The sequence below is a fragment of the Ornithorhynchus anatinus genome, chromosome 13, assembly GCF_004115215.2.
Source record: "Ornithorhynchus anatinus isolate Pmale09 chromosome 13, mOrnAna1.pri.v4, whole genome shotgun sequence".
Classification (NCBI taxonomy): domain Eukaryota; kingdom Metazoa; phylum Chordata; class Mammalia; order Monotremata; family Ornithorhynchidae; genus Ornithorhynchus; species Ornithorhynchus anatinus.
In genome coordinates this window covers 2,596,881-2,622,279 of record NC_041740.1, presented here as the reverse complement: position 1 = coordinate 2,622,279, position 25,399 = coordinate 2,596,881, and the positions used below count along the sequence as shown (strand labels likewise).

General features: G+C 58.6%; 1 protein-coding gene, 1 long non-coding RNA gene and 2 other non-coding genes across 4 annotated transcripts; all 4 read left to right on the top strand.

The window, feature by feature from the left end:
* The first annotated feature begins 879 nt into the window (after positions 1-879).
* LOC103167360 lies at positions 880-3,410 on the top strand. Its single transcript, XR_005660706.1, has 5 exons — positions 880-1,025; positions 1,117-1,169; positions 2,007-2,141; positions 2,419-2,516; positions 3,281-3,410. It is a non-coding gene; the product is annotated as an uncharacterized LOC103167360 (long non-coding RNA).
* Positions 2,199-2,333, top strand: LOC114816292. Its single transcript, XR_003764057.1, has one exon. It is a non-coding gene; the product is annotated as a small nucleolar RNA SNORA9 (small nucleolar RNA).
* Positions 2,742-2,881, top strand: LOC114816293. The gene has a single exon (XR_003764058.1). It is a non-coding gene; the product is annotated as a small nucleolar RNA SNORA9 (small nucleolar RNA).
* Positions 3,411-6,469: 3,059 nt separating the features above from the next.
* On the top strand, positions 6,470-24,846 carry MYO1G (myosin IG). The gene is made up of 22 exons (XM_029077314.2): positions 6,470-6,730; positions 8,415-8,623; positions 9,021-9,114; positions 9,941-10,106; positions 10,884-10,937; positions 13,329-13,424; positions 14,104-14,220; positions 15,063-15,269; positions 15,569-15,714; positions 16,458-16,572; positions 17,098-17,268; positions 17,448-17,518; positions 18,055-18,129; positions 19,021-19,153; positions 20,936-21,102; positions 21,369-21,576; positions 21,938-22,161; positions 22,389-22,533; positions 23,577-23,681; positions 23,884-23,997; positions 24,107-24,261; positions 24,652-24,846. The coding sequence occupies exons 1-22, from the start codon at positions 6,636-6,638 to the stop codon at positions 24,806-24,808; spliced, it is 3,024 nt and encodes a 1,007-aa protein (XP_028933147.1). The 5' UTR covers positions 6,470-6,635; the 3' UTR covers positions 24,809-24,846.
* The last annotated feature ends 553 nt before the right edge of the window (positions 24,847-25,399 follow it).

The window sequence follows — 25,399 nt, the reverse complement described above, 5'->3', positions numbered from 1 at the left end:
ACTAAGCCACAACTTAGATGGCAAGCCATGTGTGGGATAAGGACTCTAAACTAGTTGTGGGCAGGGGATGTGTCTGTTTATTGTTACAGTGTACTCTCCCCTGCGCTTAGTACAATGCTTTGCACACAGTAAGCACTCAACAAACACTACTGAATGAATAAATACGACGCAACGAACGAAAGGGGACTGTGACCTGAATATCTTCAATCTTCCCCAGCTCTGTAAACAGTGCCTGACCCGAAGTAAGTGCCTACCAAACTCCACTGTGACTAGTAAGCGCTTAACAAATAACAACATTATTATTAGAAAAGCAGCATGGCTCAGTGGAAAGAGCCCGGGCTTGGGAGTCAGAGGTCATGGGTTCGTATCCCGACTCTGCCCCTTGTCAGCTGTGTGACCGTGGGCAAGTCACTTCACTTCTCTGTGCCTCAGTTCCCTCATCTGTAAAATGGGGGTTAACTGTGAGCCTCACGTGGGACAACCTGATTACCCTGTATCTACCCCAGCGCTTAGAACCGTGCTCTGCACATAGTAAGTGCTTAACAAATACCAACATTATTATTATTGTTCTCTATGCCTCAGTTTCCCTCTTCTGTAAAATGGGGATGAAGACTGTGAGCCTCACGTGGGAAAACCTCATTCCCCTGTATCTCCCCCAGCGCTTAGAACAGTGCTCTGCACGTAGTAAGCCCTTAACAAATACCGACATTATTATTATTACCATTATTAATAATAGCAACGGTAATAATGAGAAGGGCAATAAATCCCAATTGTTTTCAAAAAAAGAAGAAAGCAGGCCCGGCGCGGGAAACCAAAGCACGCATGCGCAGCCCGCCCTCAAGGGCGGGGATTGGCGTGATGACGTCAGACGCCGGCGGGGCGGGAAGCGCGGTGGAGACCTGGCCGCTGCGGGAGTTGGAGGGTCATTTTGGGAGGAGGTCTTTAATCCGCATCCATCCTTGATGCCGGTGATTTCCCGCCGACTGCTGCCTCAGGATAAGGATCGGGGGGCGGCCGCGGACCGGGTAGGACCTTCGGCCCCGCATCGAGGGTCTGGAGGGCCACGTGGTGCGGGTGCCCGGTCGCCCCCGCTCATTTGTTCTTGCCCCCTCCTAGGTGCCAGCGATGGAGGAGCCCTCGAAGCCACCCGGATGATGCCTGCTAGCCTGGTGAGCGCCTGGATGCGGGTGCCAGGGAATCCCCTGGCATTGCCCCAGCTTAAAATACTCCCCGCCGGCTCGTGGGTAATAATGTTGGCATTTGTTAAGCGCTTACTATGTGCAGAGCACTGTTCTAAGCGCCGGGGGAGATAGAGGGTCATCAGGTGGTCCCACGTGAGGCTCACAGTGAATCCCCATTTTACAGATGAGGTCACTGAGGCCCAGAGAAGCGAAGTGACTTGCCCACAGTCACGCAGCTGACACGTGGCAGAGCCGGGATTCGAACCCATGACCTCTGACTCCCAAGCCCGGGCTCTTTCCACCGAGCCATGCTGCTCGGTGTGAGTTCCCATTAACTGTGGGCCATAGTGGGTCAGCAGCCCCCTTGAACCCATTCACCCGTGGATCTAGGCTGAGCCCTGCCTGCCCTACCAGCGCCCCTCCCCGCCCCCCCGGATTTTTGTGTTATCTCTTAAGCGCTTAATGCAGGCACTATACTAAGCGCTGGGGTTAGATACCAGGTAATCCAAATTGGACAGAGTCCACGTCCCACGTGGGGCTCCCAGTTTTAATCTCCGTTTTACACAAGAGACCACAGAGGAGTGAAGTGACTCGCCCGAGGTCACTCAGCAGCAGAGCCGGGATTAGAACCCGGGTCCGGGCTCTAGCCACCAGGCCACGCTCTACCTGTTTGAACCCGGGCTGCCTGGTGCTACAGAGACAGAAATAATAATAATTGTGGTATTTAAGCGCTTACCGTACTAATAGCCGGGGCTGCTACAAGCAAATCGGGTTGGACACAGCCCCTGGCCCACTTGGGGCTCAATTTCAATCCCCATTTAACAGACGAGGTACCTGAGGCCCGGAGAAGCAACGTGACTTGCCCAAGGTCACACAGCAGACATGCGGTGACGCCGGAATTAGAACCTACGACCTTCTGCCTTCCAGGCCCGTGTTCTGTCCATTACGCCATGTGGTTAGGTAAGGAGTAGTGGGGAGGGGGGCGTGGGGATGGATCCGGGCTGAAAAGCCCCTTTCTCGCAAGCCTACCAGCATGTCTCGGCCTGACGTGGCCCTGGGTATTCCTTTGGTGCTTGCCAGAGCAGCCTTGGGGTGGTTTGAGGCTTCTCCCTGCCCCCTTCCAGGGAGAGGTTATAGAAATCTCAGACAATCGTTTATCCTCCTGGGACCCTCCCCTTTATAAATCATGATGGTATTTGTATGGTATTTATCTGAACCTTTCCTTTATTCCCTGCAGGTGCTGAACACCTAATACCACAGCCTCAATCTCCCAGCCCAATTGCTTTTCCCCCCAAGCCTCCCGGCCCCTAACCCTAAAGACCGTCGTTGTTTCGGGTCAGTCCCTCCTCTTTCTCCCCTCCTGTAAATAGGAGGTGGGTCGTCCCAGACCGGGTGGATCAGGGCCACGGGCTCTCCAAACGATCATATTCATTGAGCGTTTACCGTGTGCAGAGCGCTGTACTGAGCTCTTGGGAGAGGACGATATGACAGAGTCGGTCGGTGCGTCCCCCTGCTCGTCTGGGGTGGGGGTGGCAGGAGGGACCAGCACAGAGATGTGCTGCGCGAGGCTTCCAGCATACCAGAGTCCCTCCTCTGTGACCCTGAGCATTCCTGAAGCGCTTGCCACAGTAGCCTTGAGATGGTTTGAGGCCTTGCTCTGCTCTACCTTCGGAGCAAGGTTATAGGAATTTCAGGCACTAGTAAAGTTTGGGTCCCTGGAGGTGCTGGTGGGCTGAGACGTTTGGGCTGCCAAGGCCTCTTGGTTGGCCAGGAGATAACTAGGGTACTTGTCGAAGCGCTTATAATGTGTCAAGCACTGGGGCAGAGTCCCTGTCCCATAGGGGCCTGCAGTCTAAGTAAGAGGGAGGGCAGGCGTTGAATTCACGTTTTTCAAAGGAGGAAACCGAGGCACAGTGAAGTGACCTGACCAGAGTCACACAACAGGCAGAGTCGGAATTAGAACCCAGATCCTTGGCTCCTAAGCTTGGGCTCTTTCCACTGGGAATGACTCAGACTCCTCCATCTCTTGGGTAGTGGGATAAGAGTGGTGAATTGAGGCCTTGGATTCGACAATCTGATCGCTTTTTTTTTTTTACCAGGTGGGAGACCTGCTGACCTGCTTAGGTGGAGAGAAGATCGAGCAAGCCGTCTTCTAGTGACACAACTCCTCCAGGCTTCCGGACGAGTCGGTAATAAGCACAGAAGACAATAAACAATTGCTAAACCATTGCTGGCTTTCTGGTTTTCCTTTCTCTAATCAATCGATCAGTCGGTAGTATTAAGTATTTTGTCCAGTGCACCGTATTGAGTGTAACTAAACTGTAAGCTCATTCTGGAGAGGTAACGTGTAGTTTCCCAGTGGTTAACGTGATCCCTCCCTGCGAGGGACTTACGGTCTAAGGGCGGACTGGCACAAAAATAAATTCCCGATAAGGGGAGCAATTCGAGGTTCAGCTCCCTTGGAAATGACATCTTCTCGGGAGGGTGGGGTGGAGGCTTGCGTTTCCCTGGGACGGGAGGGGGATGTTTGTGACGGGGAGGAGGAACTGCTCAGCAAGAGGTTTGCTGCCAGACGGTTTTGACTAATATGCCAGTTGTGGTCGAGATACCGTGAGCCGGGGGCCGTCCAACCTGATTATCTTGAATCTTCGTGTTTAGTAAGCGATCCCGGCCACCCCTAGGACAGTAGATGTCATTTGTTAGCTTACTATGGCTGTTCTAAGCGCTGGGGTAAGTACTGGCTAATGAGGAGCACAGTCCCTGTCCCACTTAGGGCTCACAGTCTTAATCCCCATTTTGCAGATGGGGTAGCTCAGGCACAGAGAAGTGAAGTGACCTGCTCAGGGTCACACAGCGGATAAGTGGTCCTCCGGATTCACTGCCATTTGAATCCTGGTGTGTGGGAGTGAGTCACCCTTGCGACTCCCGTCCCCGTCTCTCACCTCTTCCCCCCCCCCTTGCCCAATCCGGATTTCCCTTGAACTTCCCCTTCTCTTGAGGGTTGCCAGCTCCTCGGCCCTTGCCCTACACCAAAGACATCGAGGCCTAAGGGTCAGGAACTGACCAGAGGGCTTATGCACTGTCTCATTGCTTTAGCTTGGAGCCCCAGTGAAGCGGTGTGACCTAATGGAAAGAGCCTGGGCCCGAGAGTTGAAGGATCTAATAATAATCATTGTGGTATTTTTTAAGCTCTTACTATGTGCCAGGCTCTGTACTAAGCGCTGGGGTAGGTACCAGGCAATACATCGATTCATTCCTGTGTCAAATGGGGTTGGATACAGTCCCCCTCCCACATGGGGCTCACAGTCTTAATGGCCATTTTATAGATGAGGTAACTGAGGTGTGAAATAACCCGCCTGAGGAAACTGAGGTGTGAAGTGACTTGTCTAAGGTCACAGAGGGGTCAAGTGGCGGAGCTGGGATTAGAACCCAGGTCCTGACTCCCAGGCCTGTACACTATCCCCTAGGCCACACTGCTGCTCTGGAGCACTGGACCTGGGTTTTAATCTCTCCGCTAGTTGTCTGCTGTGTGACCTTGAGCCAGTCACTTCACTTCTCTGGTCCTCAAGTTACCTCCTCTGAAATGGGGATTGATACCGCGAGCCCCACGTGGTACGTGGACTGTGGCCTGTTGGATTAGCTTGTATCGAATCCAGCACTCAGTACAGTGTCTGGCACATACTAAGCTCTAAAAAATACTTCACGGACATGTACTCCCACCTACAATCTAGTCGATCCGTCAGTCAATCGCATTTAATAACGTTGGTATTTATTGAGCGCTTGCTGTGTGCGGAGCACTGTACTAAGCACTGGGGAGAGTACGATACAACAATGTAACAGACACATTCCCTGGCCTCAACGAGCTTAGAGTATAGAGGGGGAGACAGACATTAACCACTGTACATGTACTAGAAAAAAAAAAACCCAAAAGCCACCCACATACTGAAAGTCAGATCTGTTCCTTGCCTGTAGCCCACAAGAAAAACCCCTGCTCTCAAGTATCTCTGTCCCCTCCGTAGTCCTACACTACTTGAAGGCTGTTGGAAGCTCCGTCGAGGTCTGCAGAGTGACCTTGGGCAAGTCATTTCACTTCTCTGGGCCTCGGTTCCTTTATCTGTAAATCGGGGTGAAGACCACGAGCCCCCTTTTTTTATTGCCATTGTTCTCGTCTGCCCGTCTCCCCCGATTAGACCGTAAGCCCGTCAAAGGGCAGGGACCGTCTCTATCTGTTGCCGATTTGTACATTCCAAGCGCTTAGTACAGTGCTCTGCACATAGTAAGCGCTCAATAAATACTATTGAATGAATGAATGAATGAACATCTTAAGTGGCATCTACCCCGGCGCTTAGCTCAGTACAGTGCCTGGCACGTAATGAGCGCTTGACGGTTACCATCAAGAGCAGAAGTCTAAGGCGGGCTGTTAGGGGAGGGGCTCGAATTTCCGGGGTTTGCGGCCAGGCACGGGTAATTCTAAGGCATGACGGCAGAGGGAATAAGGGAGGGGGCGACCAGCGCGGCCCAGCCCAAACCAGAGCGGGCCATCCGGGCGTCTCTCTCGTTGTGGGCTCGGCCAGTGCCCCTGCTCCCCATGCCCGGCCTCACCCAATACCCACAGTCCCCGCTCCCGGCCCCTCGGGGACTACAGTGATCTCTGCCTCGACCGTTGATTCCTCTGGGCCACACATCCACCTCCCCTGGTGCCTCAGTTTCCCCTCTGTGAAGTGAAGGGAGGCACTGAGGCTTTCGAAGTGACCCCCCACCCAGGGCCTGCTGCTGAAGTAATTAGGGGATAAGAAATGGGGGGGCACCTCACCCCCCAGCCTCCCCTGTGCCCAAGGCAGCAGGGGAAGGGGCGGGCAGGAAGTGCCAGTTCTCTATGGCACCTGGAGGTGGAGGGGAGAGGAGCGGGGCAAGGAGATTTCAGCCCTGGGACTGGGATGGGGTGGGGCTGGGGTGCCTTGGGCTGGACTAGCACCCCCTTCCCCTTTTCTCCCCTCCACAGGAGGGCCCCAGACCACCCTCGTGGGACGTGGGGAAGTATAAGGGTTAGAGGCGAGGCCCTCTGTTTCCGGAGCTGTGGAGGGAAGGGAGAAACTGAGGCCCAGAGAGGAGATGAGTCTCCCCTGGGAGTCGGTCAGGTTGTGGGGGTGGGGGGGGACCATGCGTTCACCATCCCGCCCACCCATCATAGCTGAGGGTAGGAAGCAGGAAGCAGGCTCAAAACACCTCGAGGTGGAGGCGGGGAGCCCCGAGACAGACAACCCACTTCCTCTCTGACAGAAGGCCCGGGCATCCAGTCTCCCCGCGAGCTCCCCGGTGGTCCGCAGCCCGGTACCCCACCAACCACCTGGGCCCCCGGACCTAGTCCCCGCCACAGGATCTCTGCGGGAGCTCCCCTTGCCCCCCCGACCGCCCCGCCCTCGGCCCCGGCAGAGAGGCCCCCAGCCCGACGGCATGGAGCAGGAGGAGGGTCCCGAGTTCGGCAAACAGGACTTCGTCCTCCTGGACCGGGTCACGATGGACGACTTCATGGAGAACCTGAAGCTCAGGTAGGACCCTGGAGGGGCTGGGGAAGGGGGCGGGAGAGAGGGGAAGGAGCTGCGGGGGGGGGAGGGTCCACCCCACGAGGGCTCACCCGAAGTCCCAGTCCTCCCACCAGCCGCGGTGGCTCCGAGCCCCTCCCTAGAGGACCTGGGGGGAGAAACGGCACCGCCAGGGACGGTTCACCGGCCGGCTCCAGCTCCCCCAGCCTCTGCCCGCCTCTTCCTCGAATCCGCCAAGCCCGGGGTCCGGCCCCCACCCCCCTGCTGCAAAGGTGGGGGCCCAGAGGGAACCTGCCTGCCTTTCCCGCCCCTCCCCTTGACCCGGGTTGTCACGCCGAGGCCGTCGTCCGGACCCTGGACAACATCCCCTCTCCGCCACCTTCCTCAGGGAGGATGCCCTGCCTGCCTTGACTGCGTACGGACGTGTGTGCTTCTGACCGTGTATATGGGGTGCGTCCGGGGATGCGTGTGCCACTGTCTGTGGCTGTTCACCTGGAGGAAGGAGCACCAGAGTGTGGCTGGCACGTGGATGGTGGAAGAAGGGGCAGGCTGGGACGGGGTCCCTGACCAGGGGAAGGTTTGATGGCTTGGGGATGAGTGGGGAGAGGTGTGGGGGACTTCGGATGTCCCCGGAAGTTTCTTCTCCTCCCGACCGCTGTCGTCCCCAGCCCACCCCCGGTCCCCAGCCCCGGCTCCCTGGGCTGGATGGAGGGAGCCCCAGCCCGGCTCCCAGCCCGTCCTTTCCTTCCCTCGTTCCCTCTCTCCCTTCCCGGGAAGGGGCCAGGGGAGCATGGACGGGGAGGGGCTGAGGGCTGGCTAGGCCCAAGGATGGATGGGTGGTGGTGGGAGCGGGAGGGGGCTCTGGGAATGAGGCTGGGCAGGGAGGGAAGACCGAGAGCCCATTCGTTCTCCTGGCGGGGGGACAGAGGGGCTCTCTGTCTGCTGTGGGGCTGGAGATCTGTGCTCAGAAGGTGCAGATGAGGGTGCTGCGTTGCCTGGGGTGTGGATGTCCTGGTGTCCGGGGTGGAGGGCCGACTGATACCCCGGGAGACGAGGGACCTCTTATCTGGGGTGAGGGTGCTCTCGACCTGGGTGATGAGATACTGGTGCCCGGGGAGACGGGCACTGGTCGCAGGGAAAGGACATCCTGGTGCCCGGATTGAGAGGTGCCTGGTGCCTGGGATGATGGGATGCTGGTGCCCCGGGTGAGGGTGGGGGCCTGTGCCTCAAAGTGATGGGTCCCGGTGCCTGGGAAAGGACATCCTGATGCCCGCGTTGAGTGCCTGGTGCCTGGAGTGATGAGGTGCTGGGTCCCTGAGGTGTGGGTGTTCTGGTGCCCGGGTTGGGGGTGTCTGCCGATGGGGGTGACGAGATATCGGTGCCCAGGGTGAGGATGTCCTGGTGCCCAGAGCAATGAGGTACCGATCCCCGGGATGACGATTATGATGATTATCGTACTTCCATTCATTCAGTCGTATTTATTGAGCGCTTACTGTGTGCAGAGCACAGTACTAAGCTCTTGGGTGCTTGTTAAGCCCTTACTATGTCCCAAACACCGTTCTAAGCACTGGGGTAGATACAGGTCCATCGGCTCGGACACGGGGCTCCGAGTCTAAGTGGTACCCGGGGCGAGGGGGCCGGGCCCCAGCTGCCCTGATCCGCAGGAGTGAGAGCATCCGGTTGCCCCCAGGTTCGACAAGGGCCGGATCTACACCTACATCGGGGAGGTGGTCGTTTCGGTCAACCCCTACCGGGAGCTGCCCCTCTACGGGCCGGAGGTCATCGCCCGCTACCAGGGCCGGGAACTCTACGAGCGGCCCCCGCACCTCTACGCCGTGGCCGACGCCGCCTACAAGGCCATGAAGCGCAGAGCCAAGGACACCTGTATCGTCATCTCAGGTCAGGCAGGGGACCACCCCCCCCCACACCTCGCTCCATCCTGCTCCCCCCAAAACCCACTCCTCATCCTCCCACCTCTCTGCTCCTGCTCCTCCTCCTGCCTCCGCCGCCTTCCTACTGATCCCCCAGGCGCAAACACTCCCTTCCCAGATGCCCTGCTGCTCCCCGAGGGTCAGAGGTCACAGTGGGGCCTCTCAGGGACGGACATTCATTCTTCACACATCTGTAATTTCCCCACCTGCCGTTTCTTTTCATGTCTTTCTCCCCCTTGAGATCATCAGCTCCTCGCGGTTAGGTCTCACGTCTACCCACTCTATTATACTGCGCTTTCCCAAGCGCTCAGTACAGCGCTCTGCACACGGCGAGCGCTCAGTAAGTACCACCGATGGATTGATAGGGGAGAGCGGGGCCGGGAAGACGGAAGCCAGCAAACACATCATGCAGTACATCGCGGCCATCACCAATCCCAGCCAGAGGGCCGAGGTCGAGAGGTGAGTCAGCCCACCCACTCGCCCCACGGGCACCCGTCCGAGGGGACTCCCCAGAGCCGGCTGCGTCGCTGTCCTGGGAACTCCCGACTCCCTCTCCCTTCTGCGTCGTCCGCGCGCTTGGATCCGCGCCCTCTGGGCCCTTGGAATTCACCCCGACCTCAGGACCGTGGCACTTAACGTCCATGTCTATAAATAACTTCTTTCTTTATTTTTAAAATAGTATTTGTTAAGCGCTTCCTATGTGCCAGGCACGGTTCTAAGCGCCGGGGTGGATACAAGGTGATCAGACCGGACACAGTCCCTGTCCCCGTGTCGCAGTCTTAATCCCCGTTTTAAAGACGAGGTCACCGAGGCGCAGAGGAGTGAAGCGACTTGCCCGAGGTCACCCGGCAGACGAGTGGCCGAGTCGGGATTAGAACCCAGGTCCTTCGGACTCCCAGGCCTGGGCTCTATCCACTAGGCTGTGCCGCCTCTCCGACTAGCACTGTCAATATTTGTTGATAATAACAACAAATTATCTCCTCCCCTAGACTGTAAACTCCTTGCGGGCAGGGAACGTATCTATCAACTCTGTGATATTGGACTCCCCCAAGTGCTTAGTACGATCATTCATTCAACGGTATTTATGAGGCGCTACTGTGTGCGGAGCACTGTACTAAGCGTTTACAGTGCTCTGCACACAGTAAGCTCTCGATAAACACCATTGATCGACTGATTGATAGAGCGGGGCTGTATCCCCACCCCCTCCAGAATCTCCCCCGACAAGCGAGTGAGCCCAGCCCCCTCTAACCAACCCACCCCCACCCCCCGGCCTCGCCGTCCCCAGGGTGAAGGACGTCTTGCTGAAATCCACCTGCGTGCTCGAAGCCTTTGGAAACGCCCGCACCAACCGCAACCATAACTCCAGCCGCTTCGGCAAGTACATGGACATCAACTTCGACTTCAAAGGTGACCCCACGGGCGGACACATCCACAGCTATCTGCTGGAGAAGGTGAGACTTCGTCCGGCTCGGGGAGGACCCGGGGCCAGGGGGCCAGGTGGAGTGAGACCCTCCCCGCCCACAGTCTGAACTGGGTGTCCAACGCGGGAGGAGCCCCACGCTGGACACGGACGGGAGAGTCAGGCAGTGGTATTTATCCAGCGCTTACTAGGTGCGGAGCACTGTACTAAGCGCTTGGGAGAGTACAGTATAACAATAAGCAGACACATTCCCTGCCCACAGTTAACTCAGTCTCTGAAGAGTGGAGAGAGGAAATGGGCATCTTGTCCGGGGAGACCAGACAGACGCAAATAACCCCATTCCACAGAGCCATCCCAATCAATCAGTCAGTCCTTTAGGGTAACTTACTGAGTTGTATTAAGCGACTGGGAGAGTAAAATACAGTAGAGTGAGCCCTGCCTTCAAGGAGTTTACAGTCTGGAGGGGGAGGCAGACAATAACAAAGTGTCATACTTCCTCTTTCCTGCGGAAAATCTCCATCCAGGGCCGGCAGCTGGGATGGGAATCAAGGCAGACTCCACGGAAAGGAAGTTTGGAGGGGGTGGTGGGGATTTGGAAGAAACATTTGAGTAGAGAGGTGTGGAGGACATTCCGGGATGGAGGGGACGGCAGGCCCGTCTCCCATTTGGGGCCCTTACCCTGGGTGTCTGCCGTACTCATCATAGCGCCTTAAGGCACGATTGGGAAACTGAGGAGTGAACAAAGTCATGGGGTTCCCTCCGTCCTCCTCCGCCCTGGATCCTCACTCTGTCCTTTTCCCCACATCAGTCACGGGTCCTCAAGCAGCACGAGGGGGAGAGGAACTTCCACTCCTTCTACCAGGTGAGAGGCTAAAGGGAGCCCATTGTGGGGGAGGTGAGGAGAGGAAGGGGTGGAGCTGATGGGGGGAGGGAAAGGAGGCAGGGGAAGAGGGGAGAGGGAAGAAGGAAAGGAGGGAGGAGAATGGGGGAGAGAGGAAGGAGGGAGGGGAGAGAAGGGGAGAAGGAGGGGGAGAGGGGAAGGAGGAAGGAGGGAAGAGAAGGATGGGTAAAAGGGGAGAGGGAACGAGAGAGGAGGTAGAGAGGAAGGAGGGGGGAGAGGGAGGAAAAGGAGGATGGGGAGAGGGGAAGATAGGAAGGAGGAAGAGGGAAAAGAGGGAGAGGGGCAGGCGGGAGGGGAGAGAGAAGGGGGAGGAGAGAGGTAGAAGGGAAGGGGAAAGGGGATGGGGATGGGGGAGAGGGAAAGAAGGGAGAGGGAAAGGAGGGAGAGGTGAAGGACAAGGAGGGAGGGGAGAGGGAAGAAGGAAAGGGAGAGGAGAGAAGGGAGAAGGGAGGGGGAAGGAGGAAGTGGGGGAGAGGAGGATGGGTAAAAGGGGAGAGGAGAAGGAGGGGGGAAAGGGGAGAGAGGTAGGAGGGATGGGGGAAAGGGGGACGGGCAGTGGGGGAGATGGGAAGGACGGAGAGGGAAAGCAGGGAGAGGAGAAGGAGAGAAGGGGAGAGAGAAAGGAGGGAGGGAGAAGAAAAAGGGGGCAAGGGGAGAGGGAGAGGAGAAGGAGGGAGAGAGGGGGATTGAGGGGAGAGGGAGAGGGAAAGTCGGGAGAGAGAGAGGGTAAGGAGGGTGGGAGAGAGGGTAAGGAGCGGGCCAGACTGAACTGTGCCCTGTGTCCTCACCGGGCCTGAGCTTTGGTACTGCCCTGCCCACTCCAGCCTGTCCCGGGATGGGTGCTGAGTCAGAGCACAAATCTTTGTGGGTTCCCCTCCCACCCGCCCTGGGGACTCTGAGGAGCCGGAGGAAGTGCCCCTCCTCCCCTCCCCCTCCAGCGGATGTGGGGAAGTGGGAGGCCCCACTCCACCCTCAGCGAGCCCCCACCCACCCTACACACATCCTGCCCCCACCGAGCCCACCTCTCCCTCCCCGGGCTAAGGAGAGGGGGCAAAGGGGAGCCCGCCTGGGCCCGTGGGAGGACAGTTGGCATAGAACTGTGGGAGGGTGCGTCCAGTATAGAGTGGGTGTGGGTCTGTGAGTGTGACTGCCTGTGTTTGGGGGCGGGGGGGTGTCTGGGTGCTGTGTGAATGTGCGTGTCAGAGGGCGTGTGTCTTCACATGTGTGGGTCTGTGGGATGTATGAGTGTACGTGTCTGAGTGGGTGCGTCTGAGTGTGTTCGGCAGTGTGAGTCCGTGAGGGTGGGTGTGAGTCTGTGTGTATCTGAGAGTGTGTGTGTGTGTGTGAATCTGTGGGAGTATATGGTGTCCGTGAGAGTGTGTCTGAGCACATCTGTCTGTGAACGTGTCTGAGTATATCCGTGAGCGTGTGTCTGAGTGTGCGTCCCGGAAAGCGTGTGTCGGGGCAAGCGAGGCTGGGTCTCTAAAAGGGTGTGCCCGTGAGTGTCTGAGTGTGTGTCTGTGAGGGTGGGTCTGAGAGAATATGCCGGATTGTGTGTCTGTGAAAGTGTGTTAGAGTGGTGTTTGTCTGTGAGAGTGTAAGTGTGGGTCTCTGAGAGTGTGTGTGTCCCATACAAGCCCAGTGGCCTCAGCCCCCCACCATCGGGGGGAGAGTTGACCAGAGAGATGGAGGAACCCAGCCCCTTCCCTCGGGCCCCCAGATAGCCCAAGGGGTGGGGGCGGGGTCTGTGGGTTGGGCTCGGGGCAGCCCCCTCCCACACAGTGACAAGACCCTCCTGGGGTGGGACCCGGAATCCCCAACCCCTGCCCCCTTGGTAGTGTGGGTCTCGGAGGCTAAAGTCCCCGAATCAGAAGTCCCGGGAAGTGGAAGCTGGGCTGAGTCATAATGATCATCGTGGTATTTGTTAGGCGCTTACTCCGTGCCAAGCGCTGTACCGAGCGCTGGGGCAGGTACGAGATAATCAGGTGGGCCACGGTCCCTTCCCTTATGGAGGGAAGTAGGAGGGAGAATTGAATCCCCATTTTACAGATGAGGAAAATGAGGTCCAGAGAAGGGAAGTGACTTGCCCAGGGTCACCCAGCAGGCAGGCGACAGAGCGGGAATTAGAACCCAGGTCCTCTGACCCAGGCCCGGGTTCTTTCCACCAGGCCATGTTGCTTCCCTGCTGAGATTCATTCAGTGGTATTTATCGAACGCTTACGGTGTGCAGAGCTCTGTCTGAACAGGCACGTCGGCTGGGGGCGGGCAGAGGCAGGGGACCGACGGACGGACGGGGACCCGTTCGGGCCTCTCACTCCTCTCATTCTCTGCTTCCTCTCTCCCTCGTCTCAGCTCCTGCAAGGGGCCAGCGATGATCTGCTGAGATCCCTGCACCTGCAGAGAGACCCGGCCCTGTACAACTTCACCCGCCAGGGCGCCCAGCTCGGCGTGAGTGGGGAGGGGAGGGGGCGGGGGGTCCCCCCCGGCAGAGGGCCGGGCTTGGGGAAATCTCCGCTTCCCCTTCTGGGAGTCCCGTCTCCTCCGGGGAATCTCCCGGCCCCAATTCACCTGGGACCTTCCAGCCTCTGGGAGCCCTTCCTTGGGGCTCAGGAGACCGAGCCCGGGCCCGGGAGTCAGAAGGACCTGAGTTCTTCTCGCGGCCCTGCCACGTACCCGCCCGCGTATGCTTGGGCAAGACACTTCATTTCTCTGGGCCTCAGTTCTCTCATCTGTCAAATGGGGATTAAGACCGGGAGCCCCATGTGGGACAGGGACTGTGTCCAACCTGATTTCCTTATATCTACCCCAGTGCTTATTAATACTAATACTACTACTAATAATAAAATGGTACTTGTTAAGCCAAGGCCTTGTTCTAAGCTCTGGAATATGTGCAAGTCAATCAGGTTGGACACCGTCCCCGTCCCACTGCTTAGAATAGTGCTTGGCAAATAGTAAGCATTTCAGAAATATTATTTAAAAAAAAAAAGAAAGAAAATCAGGCATCTCTGTTACCAATGACGGTGATGGGCGTAGAGGTCCATCCGGGGCTGGCCACGGGGGTAGAAGGCCGAGAAGAGAGACCAGGCTCACCCCCCTTTCACTCCGTCCCCCCCCCATGCCTCCCCAGACTTCAGACAGCGACGAAGTCAACCACCGAGCCGTGGCCCAGGCCATGAAGGTCATCGGCTTCAGCCCGGAGGAGGTGACCTCTATCCACAGGATCCTAGCCGCCATCCTCCATCTGGTGAGTTGTGTGTGTGTGAGAGAGTCCCTTCAGTTGGGGGGCACAAACAGCTCCCCGAGGACCCTTTCCCTCTTTGACCTTTACCCATCTCTCCCCACCATTCCTGGCCAAGAAGCAGCATGGCCCAGCGGGTAAACGCCGGGCTTGGGAGTCAGAGGGACCTGGATTCTCCTCCCTGCTCCGCCACCTGTCTGCTGTGTGACTTTGGGCAAGTCACTTAACGTCTCCGTGCCTCAGTGACCTCATCTGTAAAATGGGGATTAAGACCGTGAGCCCCACGTGGGACGACCTGATTACCTTGTATCTACCCCAGTGCTTAGAACAGTGCTTGGCACATAGTAAGCGCTTAACAAATACCAGCATTACTTACTGAACTTCTCTGGGCTTCAGTTCCCTCCTCTGTGAAATGGAGATTAAGTTTATGAGCCCCAGGTGGGACAGGGACTGAGTCCAACCTGATTAACTCGTATCTACCCCAGCACTTAGAAGAATGCTTGGCACATAGTAAGTGCTCAACAAGTATTATCATTATTATCTGTACGTCTATGCTATTTGCTCGTACGTGTTATTAGTATTTATGTCTTTGTATCGACTCTCACGTATTCTTAATATTGTTTGTCTCTGGATTGTGAGCTCGTGTTGGCCAGGAATGTGTCTTCCAACTCTGTTGTCTTGTTCTCTCCCAAGTGCTTAATACAGTGCTCTGCACTCAGGAAGTGCTCAGTAAATACCATTGATTGATAGATTATGATTTGGGAGCCGATGGGGAGGAGGGCCGACGTTGCGGGGGAAGACTGGAGGGCCCCCGAACCCCTCGTCCACCGTGGCTCTGCGTTTTCCAGGGCAACGTCCAGTTTCTGGAGACGGAGGAGGGTCTGGCGGTGGTGGACGAGGGCCCGGTGGAGCAGGTGGCGGAGCTGACGGCCACGAGCCGGGACCTGGTGCTCCGCTCCCTCCTGGCCCGCACCGTGGCCTCGGGGGGCCGCGAACTCATCCAGAAGGGGCACAGCGCCTCCGAGGCCGGCTACGCCAGGGACGCCTGTGCCAAGGTACCCGGGGGGTCGGCCGGAGGGCAGGTGGGCGGGACGCCCCGCCGGGAGCCCGGCCCCTCACCCACCCGGGCACCCCTTCCCCCCGGCTCCCACCTCGGAGAGTCCAGATGTCTCCGCCCAAGTCCCCCCAGCCCAGGGGCAGCGTTCACCCCTCCCCTGGCCTCGGCCCTACCCCCACCCAACTGAGACCTGGCTGCGAGGGATCAGACACCCACATTGGAGAGTGTGCCCCCCACCCCCTCGTTGACTGCACCCCCCAACCCCCCACGCCCCCGGCCTCTCCCCCTCTCCCCCAGGCAGTGTATGAGCGTCTGTTCGGCTGGATCGTGGGGCGGATCAATAAGGTGATGGAGGCCCAGGGCCGGGACCCCCGGAGAGACGGCAAGGACACGGTCATCGGGGTCCTGGACATCTACGGCTTCGAGGTCTTCCCCGACAACAGGTACCGATTCCACCCCCCGCCCCACGGCCCCCGGACTCTCCCGCCGCCCCCTCGCCCCGGTCCCGGCTCCACCTCTGAGGATGCCCGCCTGTGAGGTTGGCGCTGCGGCTGGGGAGGAGGACATCTGGGTTCTCCCCGGCCGAGGGCCCCTGGGAGGTGGTGAGGAGCAGAGGAGCAGCGTGGCCTAGTTGAAAGAGCCCGGACCTGGGAGTCAGAGGGCCTGAGCTCTAATCCCTGCTCCACCACATGTCTGCTGGCTGACCTTGGGCAAGTCATTTCTCTGGTCCTCAGTTATCTCATCTGTAAAACGGGGATTAAGAACGTGAGCCCCACGTGGGACCCGGACTGTGTCCAACCTGATTAGCTTCTATAATAATAAACGTGGTATTTGTTAAGTGTTTACTATATGCCAGTCACTGTACTAAGCGCTAGGGTAGATAATTGTATCTATCCCAGAGTCTGGCACATAGGCATTTAACAAATTCCTCTCGTTGTTTCAGTTTTCCCAGCTTTCCCCCGGGGGAGGTGGCCCAAACAACGCCTAGGGCTAGTGGGAGATAGTTCATTACGGGCAGGGAACGTATCTGCTAATTCTCTTGTATCGGACTCTCCCAAGCGCTTAGTACAGTGCTCTGCATATACTAAGCGCTCGATAAATACCATCGATCGATTGAGCAGGGAGGGAGGGGCCGGGGTGGGAGCCAGCCTCCGCCGGCTGTCCATCCGTCCGTCCGCCCCTCCAGCTTCGAGCAGCTCTGCATCAATTACTGCAACGAGAAACTGCAGCAGCTGTTCATCCAACTCATACTGAAACAGGAGCAGGAGGAATACGAGCGAGAGGGAATCGCCTGGCAGAACGTGAGTGCCCACCGGGAGACCCGGCGGCGGGGCTGTTGGGTGGCACTGGGGAACGGGCACCGTCGGGGGGCTGCGAGGCCTGGGGGGTACGGGCTGGGCCCGGGACCGGGAGAGGAGTGTCGGGGCCTGCGGTCGGGTAGGCACGGGCCCCGATGCCCCGGGAGAGCGGTGACTGATAATAATGACGGCGGTATCTGTCAAGTGCTTACTGTGTGCCGGGCACTGTACAGAGCACCGGGGTAGATACAAGAAAATCGGGTTGGACGTAGCTCCTGTCCCACCTGGGGCTCCCGGTCCCAATGCCCGTTTTATAGACGAGGTAACTGACGCTCAGAGAAGCGAAGTGATTTGCCCAAGGTCACACGGCAGACAAGTGAGAGAGCCGGGATCAGAACCCAGGTCCCTCTGGCCACCAGGCCCGGGCTCTACCCACTAGGGCCCGCCACTCCCAGAGGGTGAGAAGGACGTGTCCGGACGGGGCCCGAGCTGTGCCCCCCGGTGACCCCCGCCCCTCCCCGCCCCTAGATCGACTATTTCAACAACGCGGCCATCGTGGAGCTGGTGGAGAGGCCTCACCGTGGGGTGTTGGCCGTGCTGGACGAAGCCTGTGCCACCGTGGGCACCGTCACCGATCGCCTCTTCCTGCAGAGCCTGGACGCTCACCACCGGCACCACCCCCACTACAGCAGCCGTCAGGTGCCCGGCTCCCACCCCCCAGTCCTCCCGGCCCCCGCCGGCCCACGGTCCCCGCACCCGTGGCCGCAGCTGCCGCTCCCGTCCCCCGGCCCCGGTGCCAGCTGCGGCCCTGGTCTGCAGAGGGCCGGGCGGGCGCTCCGGCCCGAACGACGGCCCCTGACCTTCGCCCTTGCCCACAGCTCTGCCCCATGGATAAGACCCTGGAGTTTGGCCGGGACTTCCTCATTAAGCACTACGCTGGAGATGTCACGTAAGGAACCCTCTGGGGACCCTCTCCCCGACCCCCCACCTCCCATCCCCACCCCTCCGCCCCATCTCCCTCCCGGCTGCCCTTTCTACGTCACGACTCATTCCTTCCTAATGATTATTAATAATAATAACGGTCCCTGTTAAGCACTTACTGTGTGCCAGGCACCGTTCTAAGTGCTGGGGTAGATACAAGTTAATCAGGTTGGACACGGTCCCTGTCCCACATGGGGCTCACGCTGTTAATCCCCATTTTACAAGTGAGGGAACTGAGGTCCAGAGAAGTGAAGTGACTCGCTCGAGGTCACGCAGCAGACCGTGGCGGAGCCGGGTTTAGAACCTAGTTCCTGCCGACTCCCAGGCCCGGGCTCTAGCCACTAGGCCACGCTCCTTCTCCCTCTTCTTGGGCAACCTCCCGACCCCCAACCCCTCTCCTGCCTCCCAGCCCCCGGGGCCCACCAGCCCGGAGACTGGCCCTCCAATCCCTCCTGACCTGCACGGACCCCCATCCCCTGACTCTGACTCCCCGTTACCCCTCAGGTACTCTGTGGAGGGCTTCATCGACAAGAATAAAGACTCACTCTTCCAAGACTTTAAGCGGCTGCTTTACAACAGGTGAGGGGCGGAGAGGATGGTCCGGGGGGCCGCCTGCCTGAGGGAGGGGGCCTGTAAAGGGCAGGGCTTGTGTCCCGGAAGACTGGAGGGTCTGGGGGCAATAATGGTGGATCAGCGTGGACTAGTAGAAAGAGATGGGGCCTGGGAATCAGAGGACCTGGGTTCTAATACCGACTCTGCCATTTACCTGCTGCGTGACTTTGGGAGCGTCACTTCACTTCCCTGGGCCTCAGTTTCTTCATCTGCAAAATGGGAATCCGATACCCATTCTATTCATTCAATAGTATTTATTGAGCGCTTACTATGTGCAGAGCACTGTACTAAGTGCTTGGAATGGACAAATCGGTAACAGATAGAGACAGTCCCTGCCCTTTGACGGGCTTACCGTCTAATCGGGGGAGACAGACAAGAACAGTGGCAATAAATTCTACTTAAACTATGAGCCCGTGCGGGACCTACCCCAGAGCTTAATACAGTGCTTGGCACCTAGTGAGTCCTTTTTAGTTTTTTTTACGGTATTTGTTCAGCGCTTACGATCTGTCAAGCGCTGTTTCCGCACTGGAGTAGGTAACAGTTAATCAGCTGGGATACAAAGTCTCTGTCCCACGTGGGACTCACAGTCGAGAAGGAAGGAGAACGGGGACTGGATCCCCACTTTACAGTTGAGGAAACTGAGGCACAGAGAACTAAAGTGCCTTCCTCAGGTCACACAGCAGGCAAGCGGTGGAGCTGGTATTAGAACCCAGGTCCTCCGGTTCCCAGGTCTGCTTCCAAATACCATTTAAATACTACTATGTATTATTATTATTATTATCATCATTGTCTTGGAGGTCTGGGAGCTAGAGGGGCCTGGGGGGTGGCCCCTGACTTTCCCTGGCCTGTGCCCGGCAGCACAGACCCCGTCCTGAAGTCCATGTGGCTGGACGGGCAGCAGGACATCACGGAGGTGACCAAGCGCCCTCTGACTGCCGGGACCCTCTTCAAGAACTCCATGGTGGCACTGGTGGAGAACCTGGCATCCAAGGTACCTACCGCCGGGCACTGCCCCCTGCCAACCCAGCGCAGCCCATCCCACCACCCTCTCCACGGGGGCACTGCCCAGGGAGGTCCCAGAGAGGGGGCAGGTCTGATCCTCGTAGACTCCGTAAGGGGGAACAGAAAAATGCCACCTGGTAGGCATCTTGGTGGTGGTGGGAAACAAACCTCTCCAATCCTGGAGGGGATGGGATAAATCAGGCCTGCGAGTCAGAAGGACCTGAGTTCTAATTCCGGCTCCGCCACTCGTCTGTCAGTCAGTTGTATTTACTGAGCGCTTACTGGGTGCAGAGCAGTGTACTAAGTGCTTGGGAGAGCTCAATATAATAATAATAATAATAACGTGGGTATTTGTTAAGCGCTTACTATGTGCAGAGCACTGTTCTAAGCGCTGGGGTAGATGCAGGGTAATCAGGTTGTCCCCCGTGAGGCTCCCAGTCTTCATCCCCATTTTACAGATGAGGGAACTGAGGCACAGAGAAATGAAGTGACTCGCCCACAGTCACACAGCTGACAAGGGGCAGAGTCGGAATAGTCTAACTGACACATTCTCCGCCCACAGCGAGCTAACGGTCTAAGGTCTGCAGTGTGACTTTGGGCAAGTCCCTTCCCTGTGCCTCACTGACCTCATCTGTAAAATGGATATTAAGACTGTGAGCCCCACGTAGGACAGGGACTGTGTCCAGCCCAATTAGCTCGTATCCACCCCAGCACTTAGAACAGTGTCTGGTACACAGTAAGCATGGAACAAATACCATTTAGAGGAGCATCGTGGACTAGTAGATAGAACATGGGCCTGCTTTTTTTTCTTTAATGGTGTTGGTTAAGCACATAGTAAGCGCTTAACAAATACCATTAAAAAAAAATCAATGAAGTCCCGCCCTGCCTACTGAGTAAGCTCCTCTAACGAGAGGCTGTTTCATGCTGCTCTCCGCTGGTTGACGGTCGCCCAGTCAGTCAATCAACTGCAATTTTTGAGCGCTTACTCTGTGCAGGACACTGTACTAATGCGGCCCGTGGCTCTGAGCTAATAATAGTAACATCAATCGTACAGTAATAGTAATTATTATATTTATTAAGCTCTTACTACGTGGCGAGCGGTGTTCTGAGCGCTGGGGTAGATTCAAGTTAATCAGGCCTGTAAATAAGAAGGACCTGGGTTCTAATAGCAGCTCCACCACCTGTTACTTGTTTTGATGTGTGTATATCTATAATTTTATTTATGTATATCAATGCCTGTTTACTGGTTTTGATGTGTGTATATATTTATATCGAGGCCCGTCCACTTGTTTTGATGTCCGTCTCCCCCGCTTCCAGACTGTAAGCCCGGTTTGGGCAGGGATCGACTCTCTTTATTGCTGCCCTGTAGATTCCAAGCGCTTAGTCCAGTGCTCTGCGCACAGTAAGCGCTCGAGAGAAGCAGCGTGGCTCAGTGGAAAGATCACGGGCTTAAGACTCAGGGGTCACGGGTTCTAATCCCAGCTCCGCCACCTGTCAGCTGTGTGATGTTGGGCGAGTCATTTAACTTCTCGTTGCCTCACTTCCCTCATCCGTCAAATGGGGATGAAGACTTTGAGCCTCACATGGGACAACCTGATTACCCTGCATCTCCCCCAGCGCTTAGAACAGTGCTCGGCACATAATAAGCGCTTAACAAATACCAACGTCATTATTATTATTAATAAATACGATGGAATGAATGAATGACTGACTCCCCGCCCGGCTACCCGCCTCCCTGGCTGACCGGCCCCCGGGGCCGCCCCCTCCGCAGGAGCCGTACTACGTTCGCTGCGTGAAGCCCAACGAGGAGAAGGCGCCCGGTCAAATGGACGAAGTCCGCTGTCGCCACCAGGTTTCTTACCTGGGGCTGCTGGAGAACGTGCGTGTCCGCAGGGCCGGCTTCGCCTCACGCCAGCCTTACTCCCGCTTCCTGCTCAGGTAACGCCACCCTCGATCGATCGATCAGTCCGCCCTTCCCGCGGCACTGGGCCGAGCCCTTGGGAGAGCACACGGGGTGGAGGCGGAAGGCACGCTCCCCTCCCACAACGAGGTTACGGTCTAGAGGGCTTTTATCATCCGTGGGACTTGTTTTAAGCTCTTGGGAAGTGGAGAACACATTCCTGGCCCACGGGGAATTTAAGTTCTAATGGGGGAGGAAGCCATAAGCCGATGCCCCTCCCTCCCCGTGGCCTCCCACCCCCCAGGTACAAGATGACCTGCGAGTACACGTGGCCCAACCACCTGCTGGGCTCAGACCGGGCGGCCGTGGAGGCCCTCCTGGAGCAGCACGGGCTGCAGGAGGACGTGGCCTTCGGGCACACCAAGCTCTTCATCCGCTCTCCGCGCACCCTGGTCGGCCTGGAGCAGAGCCGGGCGAGGCTCATCCCCATCATCGTGCTGCTCCTGCAGAAGGTGGGGCTGGGGGTGGGGCAGGGGGAGCTGGGGGCCTGGGGCAGGAAGAGCTGGGGGGGGGAGTTGGGGCAAGAAGAGCTGGGGAGATTGGGGCGGGGAAATATGAGAGGATTAGGACTGGAAGAGCTGAGGGACAGGGAACCAGGGACTTGGGTGGTCAGAGATGGTCAGTCCGGGAGCCCCGGAGAGCAGGAGGCCCCGGGGGCCCGGCGGGGCTCGGACTTACTTTGGAAGCCGAGGTCCAGTCCAGTCCTACGGCCCGAGGTGGGGTCCGGGACTCAGCTCCGGAGGGAGGCCGGGGGTCCGGGCCCGGCCCGGCCCCGGGAACCTGCTTTCTCCCCGCAACCTGCCGCCCTCCCAGGCCTGGCGGGGCACGCTGGCGCGGCGCCGGTGCCGGAGGATGCGAGCCGTCTACACCATCATGCGCTGCTTCCGGCGCCACAAGGTCCGGGCCCACCTCGTCGAGCTGCAGCGCCTCTTCCAGGAAGCCCGCCAGCCGCCCCTTTACGGACGCGACATCGTCTGGCCCCCGCCCCCCGCCGTCCTCCAGCCCTTTCAGGACACCTGCCACGGGCTGTTTCGCAGGTACCGAACCGCCCGCCCCCCATCCCCTACTTTCTGACCCTTTCCCCCGGTCCTCCCCATCCCCACTGCCCGTCTGCCCTCCACAGAGGAGGCAGGATCTGGCGTTCCGGGGTCTCCCCTTGACTTCGGCTCCCGGGGTTGGGGATCGGCCCTTCCCCGGCCCCGGCGCGTTTCCCCCCATCCCGGCCGGACCCCTTTCCATCGCTCCCCGGTTCTGTCGCGGGCAGGTGGCGGGCCCGGCAGCTGGTGAAGAACATCCCCCCGTCCGACATGGCCCAGATCAAGGCCAAGGTGGCGGCCCTGGGGGCGCTGCAGGGCCTGCGCCAGGACTGGGGCTGCCAGCGGGCATGGATGCGGGACTACTTGTCTTCGGTGAGTGCGACGGGCCCTGGAGGCGGGAGGAAGCAGCCCACGATGTGTCGTGAGAGGAAGAGTTAGGGGCCTTGGATGGTCCATCCCCCTCAACCAAGTAGGATGTCCGGGAGGGAGACCGTCAAACGACTTTTTTTTTTTAAATGGTATTTGTGAAGCACTTACTATGTGCCAGGCACTGTTCTAAGCCCTGGGGTGGATATGAGTTAATCCAGCTGGACACAGTTCATGACCCACATGGGGCTCACTGTCTTCATCTCCATTTTACTGATGAGGTAACTGAGGCACAGAGAAGTGAAGTGATTGCCCACGGTCGCCTAGCAGACGAGGGGAGGATGGGTCCCGAGTCCAACCTGGGGGGCTGCTGTTCATGGTTGGGGGTGAGGGGGAGGGGGAGACAGGCCCAGAAGGGCTGGGAGGGGTGAGAAGGGGAAGGGTCTCTGGGCCCTGGGAGCTCTTCCCTTCCTGCCCAGTTCTGAGACTGAGATCCATCCCGGCTTAGGCCAGGCCCCCGGGGCGCCCTGAGGCACGACAGAGGGAGGGACAGATGGACAGGAACATGGACGGACGGCTGTGGTCCCGGGGGAGGGAAGATCAGGCGGAACCTGGTGGGGACAGGGGAGTGTGGGAATGCGGTCCAGGGTGCCCTTTCAGAAATATCCCTCTCTCTGCAGACACAGTCTGCTCGCCCCGGAACCTTCTTCCTGCCCACTCTTCCCGCTTCCTGGGCCTCTCCGCCGGACCACCCCCTCCCCGATGCCTTGGTCGGGCTCGGGATGGTTGCGGTGGAGACACCGTCAGAGGTCATCCCTCTGCTTCCGCCCTCACATCCATCCTTTTCAGTTTGTCCTCTGTCCTTCCGTCCCTGTGTCCGTCCTCCCGTCGTTCCCGCCCCGTCCGTTCCCCTCTGTCCTCCTCCGTTGGCCCCACCCTCTGGGCAGACCACCCGCCCGTCCGCAGTAAGCGTTCAGTAAATCCCACTGACGGTGTCCGCCCGTCCGTCTGGCCGACCCCGCCTTTTCTCTCTGTATGGCCCTCCCCAGGTGACGGACAACCCCCAGGCGGCAACCCCTTTTGCGCAGAGGCTAAAGAGACTGAAGGAGAAGGACGGCTTTGGGGCCGTGCTCTTCTCCGGCCACGTCCGCAAGGTCAGGGCGGGTGGGGGGAGCGGGAGGAGGAGGAGGTGGAGGGCGTGGGGGGGCTCAGGCCCCAACCTCGGTCCCCTGTTAGGGGCCCCTGCCCTGAGAGGCACCGAGGGCCGATGTCCCGGGCCTGGCGGATGGAGAGGGTGGTCCGGGATGGACCGGGCCGGACCAGCAGGGAAGAACGTCCCCCCTCTCCCTCCCCAAGGTGAATCGTTTCAACAAGATCCGGGACCGGGCCCTGCTGCTGACCGACCGGCACCTGTACAAGCTGGAGCCCAGCAAGCAGTACCGGGTCATGCGAGCAGTGCCCCTCAGCAGCGTGAGTCTGGGGTGGACCTGGGCGGGGGGCCCCCCAGGGGGGCGGTCTCGCGGGCGGGGGACGGGGGCAGCGGGCGAGGGACACGGGCTGGCCCTTTTCTTCCCTCCAGGTGACGGGCGTGAGCGTGACGAGCGGGCGGGACCAGCTGGTGGTGCTCCATGCCCGGGGCCTGGACGACCTCGTGGTGTGTCTACATCGCACCCAGCCCGAGCTCGACAACCGCATCGGGGAGCTGGTGGGAGTGCTGGTCGGGCACTGCCAGGGGTGAGACCCGGATTTGGGTTGGGGCGTTGCCGGCCTGAGGCCTGGGCTGTGGGTTGACGCTCCAGGATTTGACATTCGCGTGGGGTGGGCACTGCTATCAAGAGGCCTGGCTTATGGGTTGACACACCTCAGCGCTGGCTTGGGTCTGAGGCGGGCACTCCCAGCCAGGCAGTCGGTAAATTGTATTTATTGAGCGCCTACTCTGTGCAGAGCATTGTACTGAGCGCTCGGGAGAGTACAGTACAACAGTAAACAGAGGTGAGACCCACGCAGCCCATGAATCTGCCCCAACAGCGCTCAACAAATACCACAGCTATGAATTATCAGCACTAAGCAAAGAGGGCGACGGAGGCCGTGGGGCAGGGTTGCCCTGATGCCCTCTCGTTGCAGAGCGGGGCAGGCCCTGGAGGTGCGGGTTTCCGACTGCATCACCCTGAGCCAGCGGGGGTGCCGCCGCCTGGTTACCGTGGAGCTGCAGCCCACCCAGCCCGTCCCCGACTTCCGCCGCAGCCGAGACGGTTTCGTCCTGCTCTGGCCGAGCCGCTGAGCCAGGGCGTTGCCCGATCCTTGGTACGGGCCAGCCTGGCGAGGGCGGGAGGGTGGGCGCGAGTGTGTGAGTGTGCGCGTGTGGGTGCGTGAGTTGGGGGAGGGCGGAGAGGGCGGGGGGTGGGCGGAGGGCAGACCGGACAGACTCATCAAGCTATCCATCGGCGGTATTTATTGAGCTCCTACCGTGTGCGGCGCGCTGTACTAAGCGCTCGGGAGAGTACAGTATAGCAGAGTCGGTAGACCACATTTCCTGCCCGTGATGAGCTTACGGTCTAGAGGGGAAGTTTAATGAGATTGTATCTACCCCAGCTCTGGCTCATAGTAGGCCCTTAACGGATACCATTAAAAGAATAATAAATCAATAAATGACGGATATGGACGTAAGTGCTGCGGAGCTGGGTGGGGGAGACGAATGAAGGGAGCAAATCAGGGCGATACCAGCAGCGGGTGGGAGAAGAGGAAAGGAGGGCTTAGTCAGGGAAGACTGCTGGGAGGAGACGCTTTCGATAAGGCTGTGAGGGTGGGCAGAGTCACTGTCTGACATGAAGAGCTCGCGGAGCGGGGGGGGTGGTCTAGGGCAGTGAGTGGA